General features: G+C 42.1%; 1 protein-coding gene across 1 annotated transcript in view; it reads left to right on the top strand.

Moving 5' to 3' along the window:
• LOC108797816 (pyruvate carboxylase, mitochondrial-like) overlaps positions 1-13373 on the top strand; it is a 433030-nt gene that overhangs the window by 377710 nt on the left and 41947 nt on the right. The window contains exon 11 of the mRNA XM_018569492.1: positions 8811-8955. Coding sequence (XP_018424994.1) covers positions 8811-8955 — 145 coding nt within the window. The remainder of the gene's footprint in view (positions 1-8810; positions 8956-13373) is intronic.

Genomic DNA, 13373 nt, shown 5'->3' with positions numbered 1-13373 from the left:
TGCGGCTTCACGGGCGAACGCAATTTTAAGGCTTGACATGTTTGGTATCGATTTACCCGGTGTGACCCCAGCTTTCATATTTTACCAAAAATTTGGGTATTATATTATGTTTCTGTGTACTACATTTTTATTTTGTTTATTTTTTCCTAAAAATACTGGTTTGATAAACATTTGCGCAAAAACCGTGCAACATAAAAAATTGCAACTATCATTGTTTTTATTCTACAGGTCCTCTGCTTTCAGATTATATATAATTCTTTGGGGATCTGAAGCATTTTTCTAGCCAAAAATGTATATTTTATCATGCGTGCGCAAATAGTAAGAAAATGCCCCGGACAGCAAGTGGTTAAAGTTCATGTGCGTGTAAAGGCAGGCATCTCAATACTTTTGACAATATAGTGTATCTGGTACTTAGAATCATTAATATTATAAAATAAAATAGTTTCCAGTGTTTCCATGACTAGTGAAAAAATCAGGGTGACAGTGCACCCCTCGCCTAATGCTATTAGAAATATAAAATGGAAAGCTAATCATACCCAAAGTCCATACTCTAGCACTAGATGATGTATAAAGGGCATCAATGGCTGAGCCAATAAACCTCATGAGGCCAGATTGTATAATGGCTGCTTTTAAAAACTCCTAATGCACTCTGTCAAACATCTTCTCTGTATCCAAGGACAGGAGCAGAGAAGGCACTCGTCAGTGCTCTGTCCATTGGATTAGGTTAAGAATCCTTCTGGTGAACGCTCAGAGATTCTTCAAGGATCATTCCTTCTGGAGACCACACTCCAATTGTCCAGGGTTCCCTGGTGGACATACTTCCAGATTAGACACTACTTACTTGATAGATCAAAAGAGTTTTCTAGGAAGCCAACATCCTTTGAGAAAGTGTGCTCGGGGAACGGCCCCACTAGACATCTTATCTCATGGCTTTACACCCTGGTTAGGAGGGAAACAAACCAACACACGAGTGCCCTGAAGACAAATGGGAAACCGAGTTAGCGCTACAAATATCAGATGAGGATTGGGGGAGGTGTATCGGGGGGCCCACAGCTGCTCAATAAGTAGTAAGACCCAGGAAACAAACCTCAAAATCCTAACCCGGTGATATAGGACACCAGAAATTCTACATAAAATTAACCTGGCCCACCCTGAAACTTACTGGAGATGTGCATCTGAGAAAGGATCCTTGCTACACATATTCTGGACATGCCCCCTGCTTCAGCCATTCTGATAGGCCGAATCACTGGGATGACCCTGGAATGCACACCAGGTGTGTTCTTGCTACACCTCTCGCAGCTTCATGGGTAGAGACCCGCAAAATCACTGAGCAAACACTTGATTATTGCGGCAAGATCGCTTTCCCACGGCTGTGGAGAAGCACTCGACCCCCCACTATTGTGGAATAGCTGAATCAGGTGAAACACATCTGCGAGATGGAGGAACTTTTATCAACTAAACAAGATCGTTTAGATAAGTTTTCACGACTGTGGGCACCTTGGCACGCCTTCACACTCGGTGAAGAATATAATGCTCTAAGACTGACTCCCACATAGGCCGTGGCAGACCCTCTGTTAGTCCAAGCCTGGATGGATGGACACAAAAGAGAACCAGCATGACTGGTTTGGCGTAGAACCCCCAGAGGGACTGTCTGGCTTCTTTCTGGCTCTTTTTCCTCCCACCCCCACTACCTTTCCCCCTATCTGACTCCTCTTCTTTCTTCCACCCCTATGGGGGTTGCTTTTATGTATACCTCATTTACTTCTTTAATGCTCAAAGGGTGGGCTCCTCAAGCTTCACCTCACCTAAATAACCTGTCGCTAACTCACCTTGGGAAGAAAGCAATTTCCCTGGGCTCAGGGAAACGTGCAGAATGGGACGATGCTCCATTCTCTTTCTATAAAAGAGGTAGTCGCACATGTTTAAGCCTGCTTGACAGGGGTTGTGGAATCTTAATTTGAAAGTACCCTTGCCCAGAATACTTGAGCTGATATTTTGTTTTGTCAACGAGGTGTACATTGCATTTCCTTTTTATGTATGACTATGATGTTTTGTTTCTTTCTTTTTTCTCTTCTTTCACAAAATGAAAATTCAATAATAAACATCTATATGAAAAAAAAACAATCCTTCTGGTGCCATCCAGTGCCTAGTGGCCAGAGAAAAAGTCCTACCTGGTTAGGCTGTACCAATCGAAGAATAATGTTTAGAAGTCTATTTGCAGGAAGTTTGACATATATCTTGATATAAGTATTTCGTAAAAAGATGGGCCATTAATTGTCAGGGTCTGATGGGATTTGTCAGACTCAGGGATCGTAATAAAAAGTGCTTCCATAAAAAAAGTTGGTCAGATGTCACTTTAGGCAGGTTTAAGCCACATAAAAAAAACATTAAAGTGACATTAAACCCTCAGATTTTTTAACATAAACCAATACTGTAATGTGTGCCTTACTGTAACCCATGGTAGTTTCCCTTCTCTTTGCTGCTCTTCCTTTTAAATCCTTATCTCTTTTCATGCTTGGGGAGAACTTCCCTTTGCAGCTGAGTGCCTCTTCCTGTAGTGCTGGCTCAGGTTATGAACCTTCACACAGACACCATGTATCCATTCCAGAGACAAGGCAGTCTGCTGCAAAACAGAAGTTCTGTCCAGCATGAGAAGAGATACGGATTTAAAAGGAAGAGCAGCAAAGAGAAGGGAAACAACCATGGATTACAGTAAGGCACACATTACAGTATTGTTTTATGTTAAAAAAATCTGAGGGTTTAATGTCACTTTAATTATGTTCTGGCATGGGATTGAGAGTCTCTGGGGAGTTCTTGAGACTGTATAAAGAAGAAAAGAATGTACTGAAATGGTTAGCTATATCACTAGGCTTAGATAATCTACCTTTGTACTTGTCAAGTTAATAATAATGATAATAGAAGTTAAGATTCAATCTTTCAATCATAAAATGATGTTGGTCAACAAGTCATGTACTATGCTTATTGTGAAGAGTACTGTTGATTATTGCGCCATTTCAGATTATAGATTTAGTTTAGTTAATTCTCAATTGCGTCTCCTTTTTCTCCTTATGATTATTATAGGTGGCCAAGAGCTTAGTCCGAAACACCTATCTATAAAGGGCTTTTTTATCACATAAAATATTAGTGATGTGATTTGTGTGGTGCTAGCCAAGATGTCAGGAAATAGAAAGATGTGAGCAATAGGGGAGTCATGGGGTGTGCCCACTGCTATCATAAGCCTGTCTTTAACATGGAAAAGTACACTCTAACCAAGATATCTCTAGACATTGCGTCCGGCAGATGCATAGGCTTAAAATTAAACTCAGAGATATGCAAATATTGTCTAAATACAAGAGCCAACTGCATTCTTGAATCTTTGTGTGCTTTCTGTATTTCTTCAAGATCAGTTCAGTAAACCAGCATTAAACTTTGCCTCTGTGCAGGATGAATAGTCCTGTCAGTGGCGGAACTACCACCGGTGCGGGCTGTGCCGCCACACCGGGGTCTGAGGCTGTGGGGGGGCCCAGTAGGGTCCAGTCCTGGGCACCCCCAGAGCCTTAGTGGGGTCCGGTCCTGCAATATGGGGCAGTGCAGGGCCCCGCACTGCCGACGGGCTTCCCAGTGAGTCACAGGAGACGTGTGTGTGCCACACGCCCCGCCCCCTGCAGTGAGTCCGAGCGGGGGGGGGGGCTCTTACTTCATGTCATTAGACATGTGGATTATAATGGGGAATATTACACTGTAATGTTCCCTATTATAATCTATTTCTCTGTTGTGTACTGCTATTTCATGTAATTGGACAAATGGATTATAATGGGGAATATTACACTGTAATGTTCCCTATTATAATCTATTTCTCTGTTGTGTACTGCTATTTCATGTAATTGGACAAATGGATTATAATGGGGAATATTACACTGTAATGTTCCCTATTATAATCTATTTCTCTGTTGTGTACTGCTATTTCATGTAATTGGACAAATGGATTATAATGGGGAATATTACACTGTAATTTCTCTGATTAAATGATTACAGACTGGCCTCTGTTCTATCACAGTTTGAGACTACGTTAGAATGTGTGACCAGTGACGTGGGTAAGAAGAGTTAGGCGCCCGGGGGGGGGGGGGGGGGCCAGTGTGATCCGCTCCCGCGCACACCCCCCCCATCTTGGGAGGGGGGGCCCTTTGGTTATTAGGTCCGCCACTGAGTCCTGTATTCACCCCCTCCTGTAGTTTTTTGCAGACAGCCTATAGTTGGTGGTTGTCCTTGGTCTCGCCATAGCTCTGTCCTCTGCAAAGGCTATATGCAGAATACTGATGATGCCAATGCTACTTTTCCAAGGTAATAACTGGGAGCCCAGATGCTTCCTGTGTGTGAGAAAGTTCTGTTATCATTAGGGATGCACCGATACTGGTATCAATTAATCCTATGCACTTGGTAAATTGTTAAAACAACAGGGTTGAGATCTTAAAATGGCATTATATATGAAATATAGATGTCTAAAATTTACAGATTTTCAAATGGTTCTGGATCTCAAAATCACATTGGCCTCTGTACTAGCTTCTTCAAAATGTGTTCTAAATTTTTTAGGGTTGTGGTTAAGCTGTCACATATTATTGTCAGTCTGAGTACAACAAGCTTGTTTGCGTCAGTTTATGTGTCCTTCAAAACCTTCAACACTCTACTGATTTCCCCTTTTCCATATTAATAGTTTGTGATTACATGATTTCCAAAGAAAGGACTAGACATCCAGATGAAGCAGAAAATATGTTATATGGCTTATAACACATTGCACATAGGTACACTAACTGCTGTACTGCTAATTCAATGCAGTGGGGTTGATTTACTAAAACCCAATAGGTTGTTCATTTTGCAAGGGAAATTTCACTTTGGAATGAGAAGTTTTCCTTAACTTTTCCCTTAACTTGGTGAGTGGTGAAGCTCTGCTGACTTTCATCATCCAATCATGTGCAAGCAAAAATATTTTTTTCTATTTTCTTTGCATGTAATTGGGTGTTCTTTGAAAAGTGAATTTTCACCACAAGTTGAGGGAAATTGCCTTGAAAAGTGTTTATTCCAATATAAAGTGAACATCATATTTGCCTTTAGTAAATCAACCCAAATTCAACAACCATGTACACACATTACAGAAGAAAAAATTAGCTGCAACATTATTGCTGACAAAGGAATTTACATTTATTTAAAACATTTTACACAATTACTTAAAGCTCTGGGAAGGGACCCTTGCTTGCCAAGCCAGTTTCATGCCTTTCCCCTTTTGCCAGAAACATTCTATTTTTTGCTTAGTAATCTCCTTTTTAAATATTTTCCTGTTTACAGGACCATTACACCCTCTTTAACACCAAGCTTTTAATCTTAAATGCATTAAATGCTGAAGTGGGTACATAAACATTTTACATTAGGAGACTAATTTACTCTAGAATGTGATGTAGTGTTTGGCTACATAATCTAGAGCCTCCTTTTGTATTTATACAAAGGGAGATATAACTTGTTCCATTATTCTCCATGCAATGAGCCAGTCACTTGCAATCTAATTTGCAACAACTGCATCTCCTGTAAAAAATTACACAACACAGGGGTGTCAAACCATATTCTAAGACCATATTCCAAGTTTTAATTATATTCTCATGTTTCTGGATTCTGACTTTTACCAGTGTGTTGGATTTGACCATGTGGGCCAAGCTGCCGTGGATATGAATTAGATACAGTGCATTCACACATAAAGCCTGTGTGCCCATTTTGCCCACATTTACCTTCAAAAATAGCTGGTATAGACAGTGGTTCAAATAATCAAGAAGATCACTTTGTCATGCACACCTGTGGCTCTAGTTGACTGAATTTTTTTAATGACAGAGCTAAGTGAATTGGTGGTCTGCATAATTTCAGTAGACCATGTCTACCTAATATTTCCAAACATGTTGAACATATTATTCGTGCATTATAAATGTACACATGCTTGAATGATTCAGTCCGAGCCTCTGTATCTAGTGACATCCATTTAAAGTGCCAGGACAGAATAAATTAAAAAAAGATACAGTACATCTCTGCAATACATGCACATGTTTTATCCCTTTAAATACCCTGCAAGCACAGCAAAATAGATATTGATCTGCCAGACATGCAGTCACCTCCTAAGTCTTTCTGTGGGCTGATAACACACAGCTAGACAATCTGTTGTCAGCCCACAAACCAATTAGACCCACCCGCTCTCCCATCTTCACAACATAAACTCTTACAGGGTTATTCACTGGCAGCCAAGTGAATAACCGAGCTGAAGTGAAGTGAGCCAAACCCCGTTCGGCTATTCACTTCAGCAGAGTACGGCTGATTTCAGCTGCACATCGTCTGGCTTCGGCTCCCTTCGGTTCAGCCAAACCTGGTTATCATGGTCAGTGAGCCGAAGTGTAGAACCCGATCGATTCAGCCGATCCAACTTCTGGATCGTTTGAGCCGAACGCTTGGCAGTTCCCTCGCTGCCGTTCACCCCTATTCTCATAGGACCAGGCCCTTTAGGTCTGGTAGAAATTTTAAGGGGTCCAAAAAATGGGTGGGGGGGGGGAAACGTGGGGTCCCCCATAAAAATCCCCAACCAGCCCCTAATCCTAGCCTGTCAGGGCAGAAAGGGGGGGGGCAAGCAAGCGCCCCCCCCTCCCTGTGCTATACCAGGGCACATGCCCGTGGCATTGGGAGTGTGCCTTTCCATTGGCCCCGCCTGGAAAAGCACCTTGTCCCCATGCCGATTGGGACAATGGCCTCTTCCGCCACAACCCTGGCCCGGTGGTTGTGTGGGTCTGCGGGCAGGGGGGCTTATTTGCCTCGGGGCACCCCTTTAATATAGGGGGCGCTCAGATGCTACCCCCCTTGTGAATGGGTAAGGGGTACTTGTACCACTACTCATTCACTAAAGGGTTAAAGTAAAATGTAAATAAACACATCAGACTTTTAGAAAAAATCCTTTAACTGAAAAAAAAACACAACAAAAGTTTTTAACAATTCCTTGAAAAAAAAATACCATTAATTTAAAAAATGGATCCACCGCCGTAATCCAAAGGTCAATCATGACATCCAGCGATGACCAGGGTGATGCCGACTTGTCAAATAAAAAAAAAACGAAGCCCGCCGACACACCCACACCGACGAACTGCTGCTTCAATGACTGCTTTGACAGATGCCAGCCAAATGTAAACAAATAGGCAGAGCTAGCGGTGACATTACCGCTGGCTTTGCCTATTTGTTGACATTTTGCTGGCAGCTGTCAAATGGGTCTTCTCAGGTCCCGGCTGAATGAAAACTAAGGGGCTAGGTGGACTGTGATAAGGTTAGCTCCACCCATTTGTTATCATACAATGACTGCTACTGTCCTCAAATGACCCCCCTTTCCTGCCCTGCCAGGCTTGTGCTCGGATTAGGGTCTGGTTGGGAATTTTAGGGCGGGCCCTACATTTTTCACCCTAATTTTTGGGGCGTGGGGTTTCCCCTTAAAATTCCTACCAGACCTAACAGGCCTGGTATTACCTTTGGGGTGAACCCCACGCACTTTTTTGCAGGGAGGGCATTACATTTGCAGGGAGGGCATACCATTCTCCCCGCTTCCGCTGTGTGTTTGGCTCAGCCGAGCTGGAGCTATGCGGTCGGCTCAGCTGAGCTGTTCGGCTGCCTTCAGCTGCTATATGGGCTATTGTGAATAGCTTGTACAGCAGCCCTTCAGTTCGGCTGAAAGCCGAAGCTACGGCTATATCCTTTGGCTCTTTAGTGAATAACCCCCTTAAAATGTTGTAGTCCCAAGATAAGGACTGGAAGGGACACTTACTCTCCTTGAGAGAACACAGAAAGTGAGCACTAGATGAAGAACATCCCTGAATTTTATACACTTTACTGTTTGTAGCCACTTTAATGTAAGTATTTATCAAAATATGCTTTAAACTTTTACTTGTGATTTGTAAATATTTCATAATGTTGTCCTGTGTGACTCATTCAGTCACAGAGTCATCTTTATTTTATTTTGTAGACGTTAGCGTATCCTGAGATGTTCTGTGAATACCTTATAATAACTGGGATTTATTTTGAGCAAAATTTACATATACAAACACACAAAACTACCATACTTTTAATGGTTGAATATATATATGTTTTATTTAACATAGCCAGCCCTTAAGAGACAGATTTTTATGAGACCCTCTCTTACTCACCCTCTTCACTGTTCCATTTGTTCCATTCTGACCTGCTAATTAGCAGGTCTTTGAGCAACAGAGTGATACAGTAAGCAGTTCCCTGGAGTCACAGAAACGCGACATTGGTGTAATCCTGTGTATGCAGTTGACTTTTCTTCTTTGTTTTCCTCCTTTCTTGCTCTTTCAAACAATATTTTTGCCTTTGGATTATGTGTCTTAAAAAACATGTTTTGTCATTTTCACTTTCAGCAACGGACTTGGGGACATCTCAAAGTTTAAAGAACAGTACACAGATGTGTTCTAAGGAATAGTTTGAATTCAGTATGCTCCCTAGTGCCATTTTACATTTATTTTTGTTGGATTATATCCTTGGCTTTCTGTAACTTAATGGGAAATAACTGTACTCACAGGCCCTTTATAGCTAATCAGATATCTGTCAGATTTGTGCCGTTTACAGATACATTTTCTTTGAGATTTATGAATTGTTTGCACAGTGGACATTTTTACATATACTGAAAATCCTTTACTGTGCATGTGTAAATTGTACAGTAAAGTTACGTTTTATATGCTACTTGAAGCATTTAATTATATTTACTCATTGTTTTTTTTCCTCTGTAGACAAATATTCCTTTCTTACAAAATGTTCTAAACAATCACCAATTCCTTTATGGTACAGTGGACACCCAATTTATTGATGAAAATCCTGACCTCTTCAACCTGAGGCCTGTACAGAACAGAGCACAAAAGCTGTTGCACTACTTGGGTAAATTGGTCCTACTATTTTTTCTCTTTTTCTGTTATGTAATGTACGCTGTGACTACATTTTTGATAGGTGGTGATGCAAGTAAATCTACCATTAATAGTAGAAGTACTTTCAGGTAACATTTCCTGAGGTATAGAGAAACAATACCCAGAACTGATTTCCCCTTTTTGGGAAGAGTATGTTTCAGTAGAAAGTATTGTTCAGTATGGATGTTTATCCTTCTGCCATGCTAAACAGGAGCATAAGTGGGGAGATTTAAATCCATACCTGAAAGTCTTTAAAGTCTATTTCCACTTTTGAAGCCAAATTGAGATGACACATTATATTTGTTACATGTTTCCATTCACATAGCATTACATAAGAAAATAAATGCTGCTAAACGTTTTACTTATATGACAAAATAATCAGCGCTATACCACTACAAATATCCCAGCAGCAGTGATAACTAGTGCGCAAATGAATCCCCAAAAACACAGTGCTCAAACTTTTCTATAAATTTCTATAAGAGGTTATACCAGAATGTATAAAGTGCTCAAAACAGTATAAATATGGATACAAAACTCATTAATAAACCATCCTCGGAGAGGAAGTCTTTAGGACAAAACATGTGGGATGGGTGGGGTATGCTGACACAGTTATGAGCAGAAGCTGGAGAGACACTGAGCTAACCGGCTGTGAGGAGTAAAAGATCGTTTGTCATTCTGTAAGTGCAATTTCTGTTTTTACTAAAGATTTTTGATGGTTTTACAGGCGGGGGCATTTGTTTCTTTTGAGCTGTGACATTGTAGCCAGAGTTAAGGAAGATTGGGGGAAAGCAAGGCGGAGATCTGCATAGTTTGTTGATTCTGTTGATTAAGAAAAGGCTGTGTATGGTCATTTTATTTAACCACCTCCCATCCGCTGGCCATAGCTAAACGCCCGGACGGGAGCCTTGTAGGGTCGGGTGGGCGTCTTAAGACGTCCTTGCCCTCCCCCCACTCGTGCACGCCTCCCGCACTGCTCCTTTGGACAGTGCAGTTAAGTAAACAAGATATAGAGCCAGTGAAATCAGCTCTCTATACCTTGCGATCAAGCTGTGACTAATCGCAGCTGTCAAGAAAGTAAACAATGGCTGCGGTTTGCCTTTGGATGTGACAAACCATACCTTTGGATTTGAGAGAGGAGATTGAGATCTTCAAAACGATCGTCTACAGTTAGGAAATTAAAGTGGTATACACTGCAAACGGTACACTCTGCTACAGATCAGTGATTTTAGTGTCATCAGTGTGATTTCAGTGTCAGTGTGATTTCACAGTCTCATCATTGTGCCCGCAGTGTCATCCGTGCGATTTCACAGTCTCATCAGTGATCTGCAGTGTCATCAGTGCGATTTCACAGTGTCAGTGCATTGTACAGTCTCATCAGTGATCCGCAGTGTCAGTGCATTGTACAGTATCATCAGTGTGATTTACAGTGCCATTAGTGTGATTACAGTATCATCAGTGCTATTTAGTTTCATCAGTGCAACATTTGCAGCACAAATCATCAGCATTCAGTGTCACTAGTGTCAACAGTATCCCCATGCAGTGGCAAGCACCAGTACTTCCGCTCATCCCCAAGCAGAGGCAAGCACCAGTAGTAGGGTAGTCCAACATCAGCCAAGAAGAATTAGGCCCCAAAGACCCCATGCTAATGTACCAGAGGCACTTTCAAATCCTGTATGGCTACCCTCTAATTCTGCAACACCGGTCATTCCCCATATGGAACACCAAAAAACACAAAAAGTCTGCCCAAAAGTTCTAATGAGCATACAGAACGTATAAATGAATAAGTAAAGTCCAAACAATAGTCCAAAACAGAAGAAATTCAATGTGCAACAATCGTGAATGTGTAGAAAAATGTAGGGGTAGTCCACCAGGATGAATAAGACCTTCAGGTGTACAATTGTCACAAAGTTCTAGCAAGCCTTCACCTCCACCAGGTGAGTACAGATGACAGACAGGTGCTCACCTGGGGAAGTGGACCCACAAAGTAGATCTCAACACACGTTTACCTTCTTATATAGGGGAGGGAAGCCTGTAAATATGTTGACAAATTTTCTCGAGACCGCAGACATCAGCGTCATATCAAAGAGAAACAAATATAGGAGGCATAGTGCATATCATCCAACACAACACAGTTTATTAAATAAAACAGGAACTCACAATATAGCAGATAAAAAACAGCATCAAACAGGTATCGGGTGAACCCCGTATCATAGATGGATAAGTGCGATGGGACTCCCTTCCGTACGGCTCAGCTGAGATGGTGGCGTCAAATGCTCCACCCTACGTACGTTGCGGCTCACACGTGACTTTGTCGGGGTCTGGAGTATCTCGACACCATTTAACATCGCAAGAACCTACCGTAAAGGCTACAATATACATGCAATGTGCATACCATATACAGTATATCATGAATTAGCATCCCAGCAGACAACCCACAAGCATATGTCAATAAACCTGTAGACCAGCATGAGCATAAAATGTAAATATATAAAAAAAAATACATTAATAATCAAAAACAAAAATCAAAAGATATAAATACGATAAAACAAAACTCCTATTAAAAAGAGATGGATAACAGTACAATACTTACATCTTGCTCGCATCACCCTAACCAGGCTTCCACCTGGATAATAGGTCAACTCCTCCTTTACAATGATGACCTCATATAAAATTATAACCCATAATGTCCAAGGCCTGAACTCGCCAAATAAGCGTAGGAAAGCCTTCAGCTATTATGCTTCCCGCAACATAAACGTTGTGGGTTTACAAGAAACAAAATTTTCCGATACGTCTAGACCCAAATTCCTGCATGCAGCGTATCCACAGGTGTTTCATGCCACTTTTAGGGGAAAAAAAAGGGGAGTTCTCCTGGCCTTCCACCGTACCACACCCTTCACATGCACTAAAGAAATATCTGACCCGACAGGTAGATAGATACCTGTTATTAATGGGCAAACTCATGGACATGGACATTACCATAGTCTCCTACTACGCACCAAACTCAAGGCAGACTCGCTTCTTCACTCACCTACTGGATGTGGTCGAGAGGCATAAGATGGGCACCCTGCTGGTGATGGGAGACTCCAACCTAGTCCTCAACCACAAATTAGATAGACACTCCTCGAGCTCTAAAACAAAATCCCTACCCACAGACCGTAGCGAAACTAACCTCTTTAATTCCCTTTTAGCGGAACATACCCTAATAGATTGTTGGCGGGAGAAGAACCCCACGGCTAAAGATTTCACCTTTTATTCTAACCCCCATGACAGCTTCTCCCGTATCGACCACATATTTGCTACTCAGTCCTTTCTCCCTAGAATAAAGTCATCCAAAATACTTTCTACCCCTTGGTCTGATCACTCCCCAATCCTCCTTGAATGCACATCTTTATCCTCTAGCCCAACCTCCTACACCTGGCGCTTAAACGACTCTCTACTCACGTTCGCAGATTCGGCGACGAGTGTACGGGAACACATCCTCCAATACTTTTCGGAAAATGGGGGATCAGTAACATCACCAATCTCCCTCTGGGAAGCCCACAAAGTGACCCTTAGGGGGGACCTTATTCGCCTAGCTTCCCGCAAAAAGAGGGAGCGGGAGAATAAAATCCAATCCCTATACGCTGAATTAGAATCCCTGGATACGGCCTGGAAAGCCACGCCTTCAGCCAATTTGCGCCAACAGGTAGCCTCAGTAAAAGTGGAACTGAATCTTCTTCTGAACGACAAAGTTGAGAAGCAGCTTCGATGGGCAAAACACTCCTTCTATGCAAGATCAAACAAACCAGGTTCTATGTTAGCTAACTTACTAAATGCAAAGCCCAGAGGAGCTAAACCAATTAAACTGCGGCTCTCCAATGGCTCCCTGACAGCAAACCCCTCCCACGTAGTATCCAAATTCGCACGCATCTTGCGCAAACTATATAGCACCCCGCCTAAATTTGACATTCACAAAGCGGATTTATTATTCGCTGATTTCCCCTTGGGCACCCTGTCTAGATCCATGGTGGAGAGATTGGAGGCTGAAATCACTGAGGCGGAGGTGTTAGCAGCCATTAAAACTCTCAAACCAAATAAATCGCCGGGGCCAGATGGCTTCACGGCCCTGTACTACAAAAAATTTCGAGACATTCTAGCCCCCCATCTGGTGGCGCTATTCAACCATCTCTCCGAGGGTGGGAAATTAAATCCCTCCTCCCTAGCAGCTCAGGTGGTAATGCTCCCAAAACCAGGAAAGGATGATACCGACCCGCATAACTATAGGCCTATATCCCTATTAAATGTAGACACCAAACTACTCTCCAAAATTCTGGCCAATAGGATAAATAATTTCTTGGAAACACTAATTCACAGAGACCAAGTAGGCTTTGTTCCCCATCGCCAAGCCACGGA

This window comes from Nanorana parkeri, unplaced genomic scaffold (genome assembly GCF_000935625.1).
Source record: "Nanorana parkeri isolate BGI_ZX_2015 unplaced genomic scaffold, ASM93562v1 scaffold1343, whole genome shotgun sequence".
Taxonomy (NCBI): domain Eukaryota; kingdom Metazoa; phylum Chordata; class Amphibia; order Anura; family Dicroglossidae; genus Nanorana; species Nanorana parkeri.
This window is presented reverse-complemented; position numbering and strand designations above follow the sequence as displayed.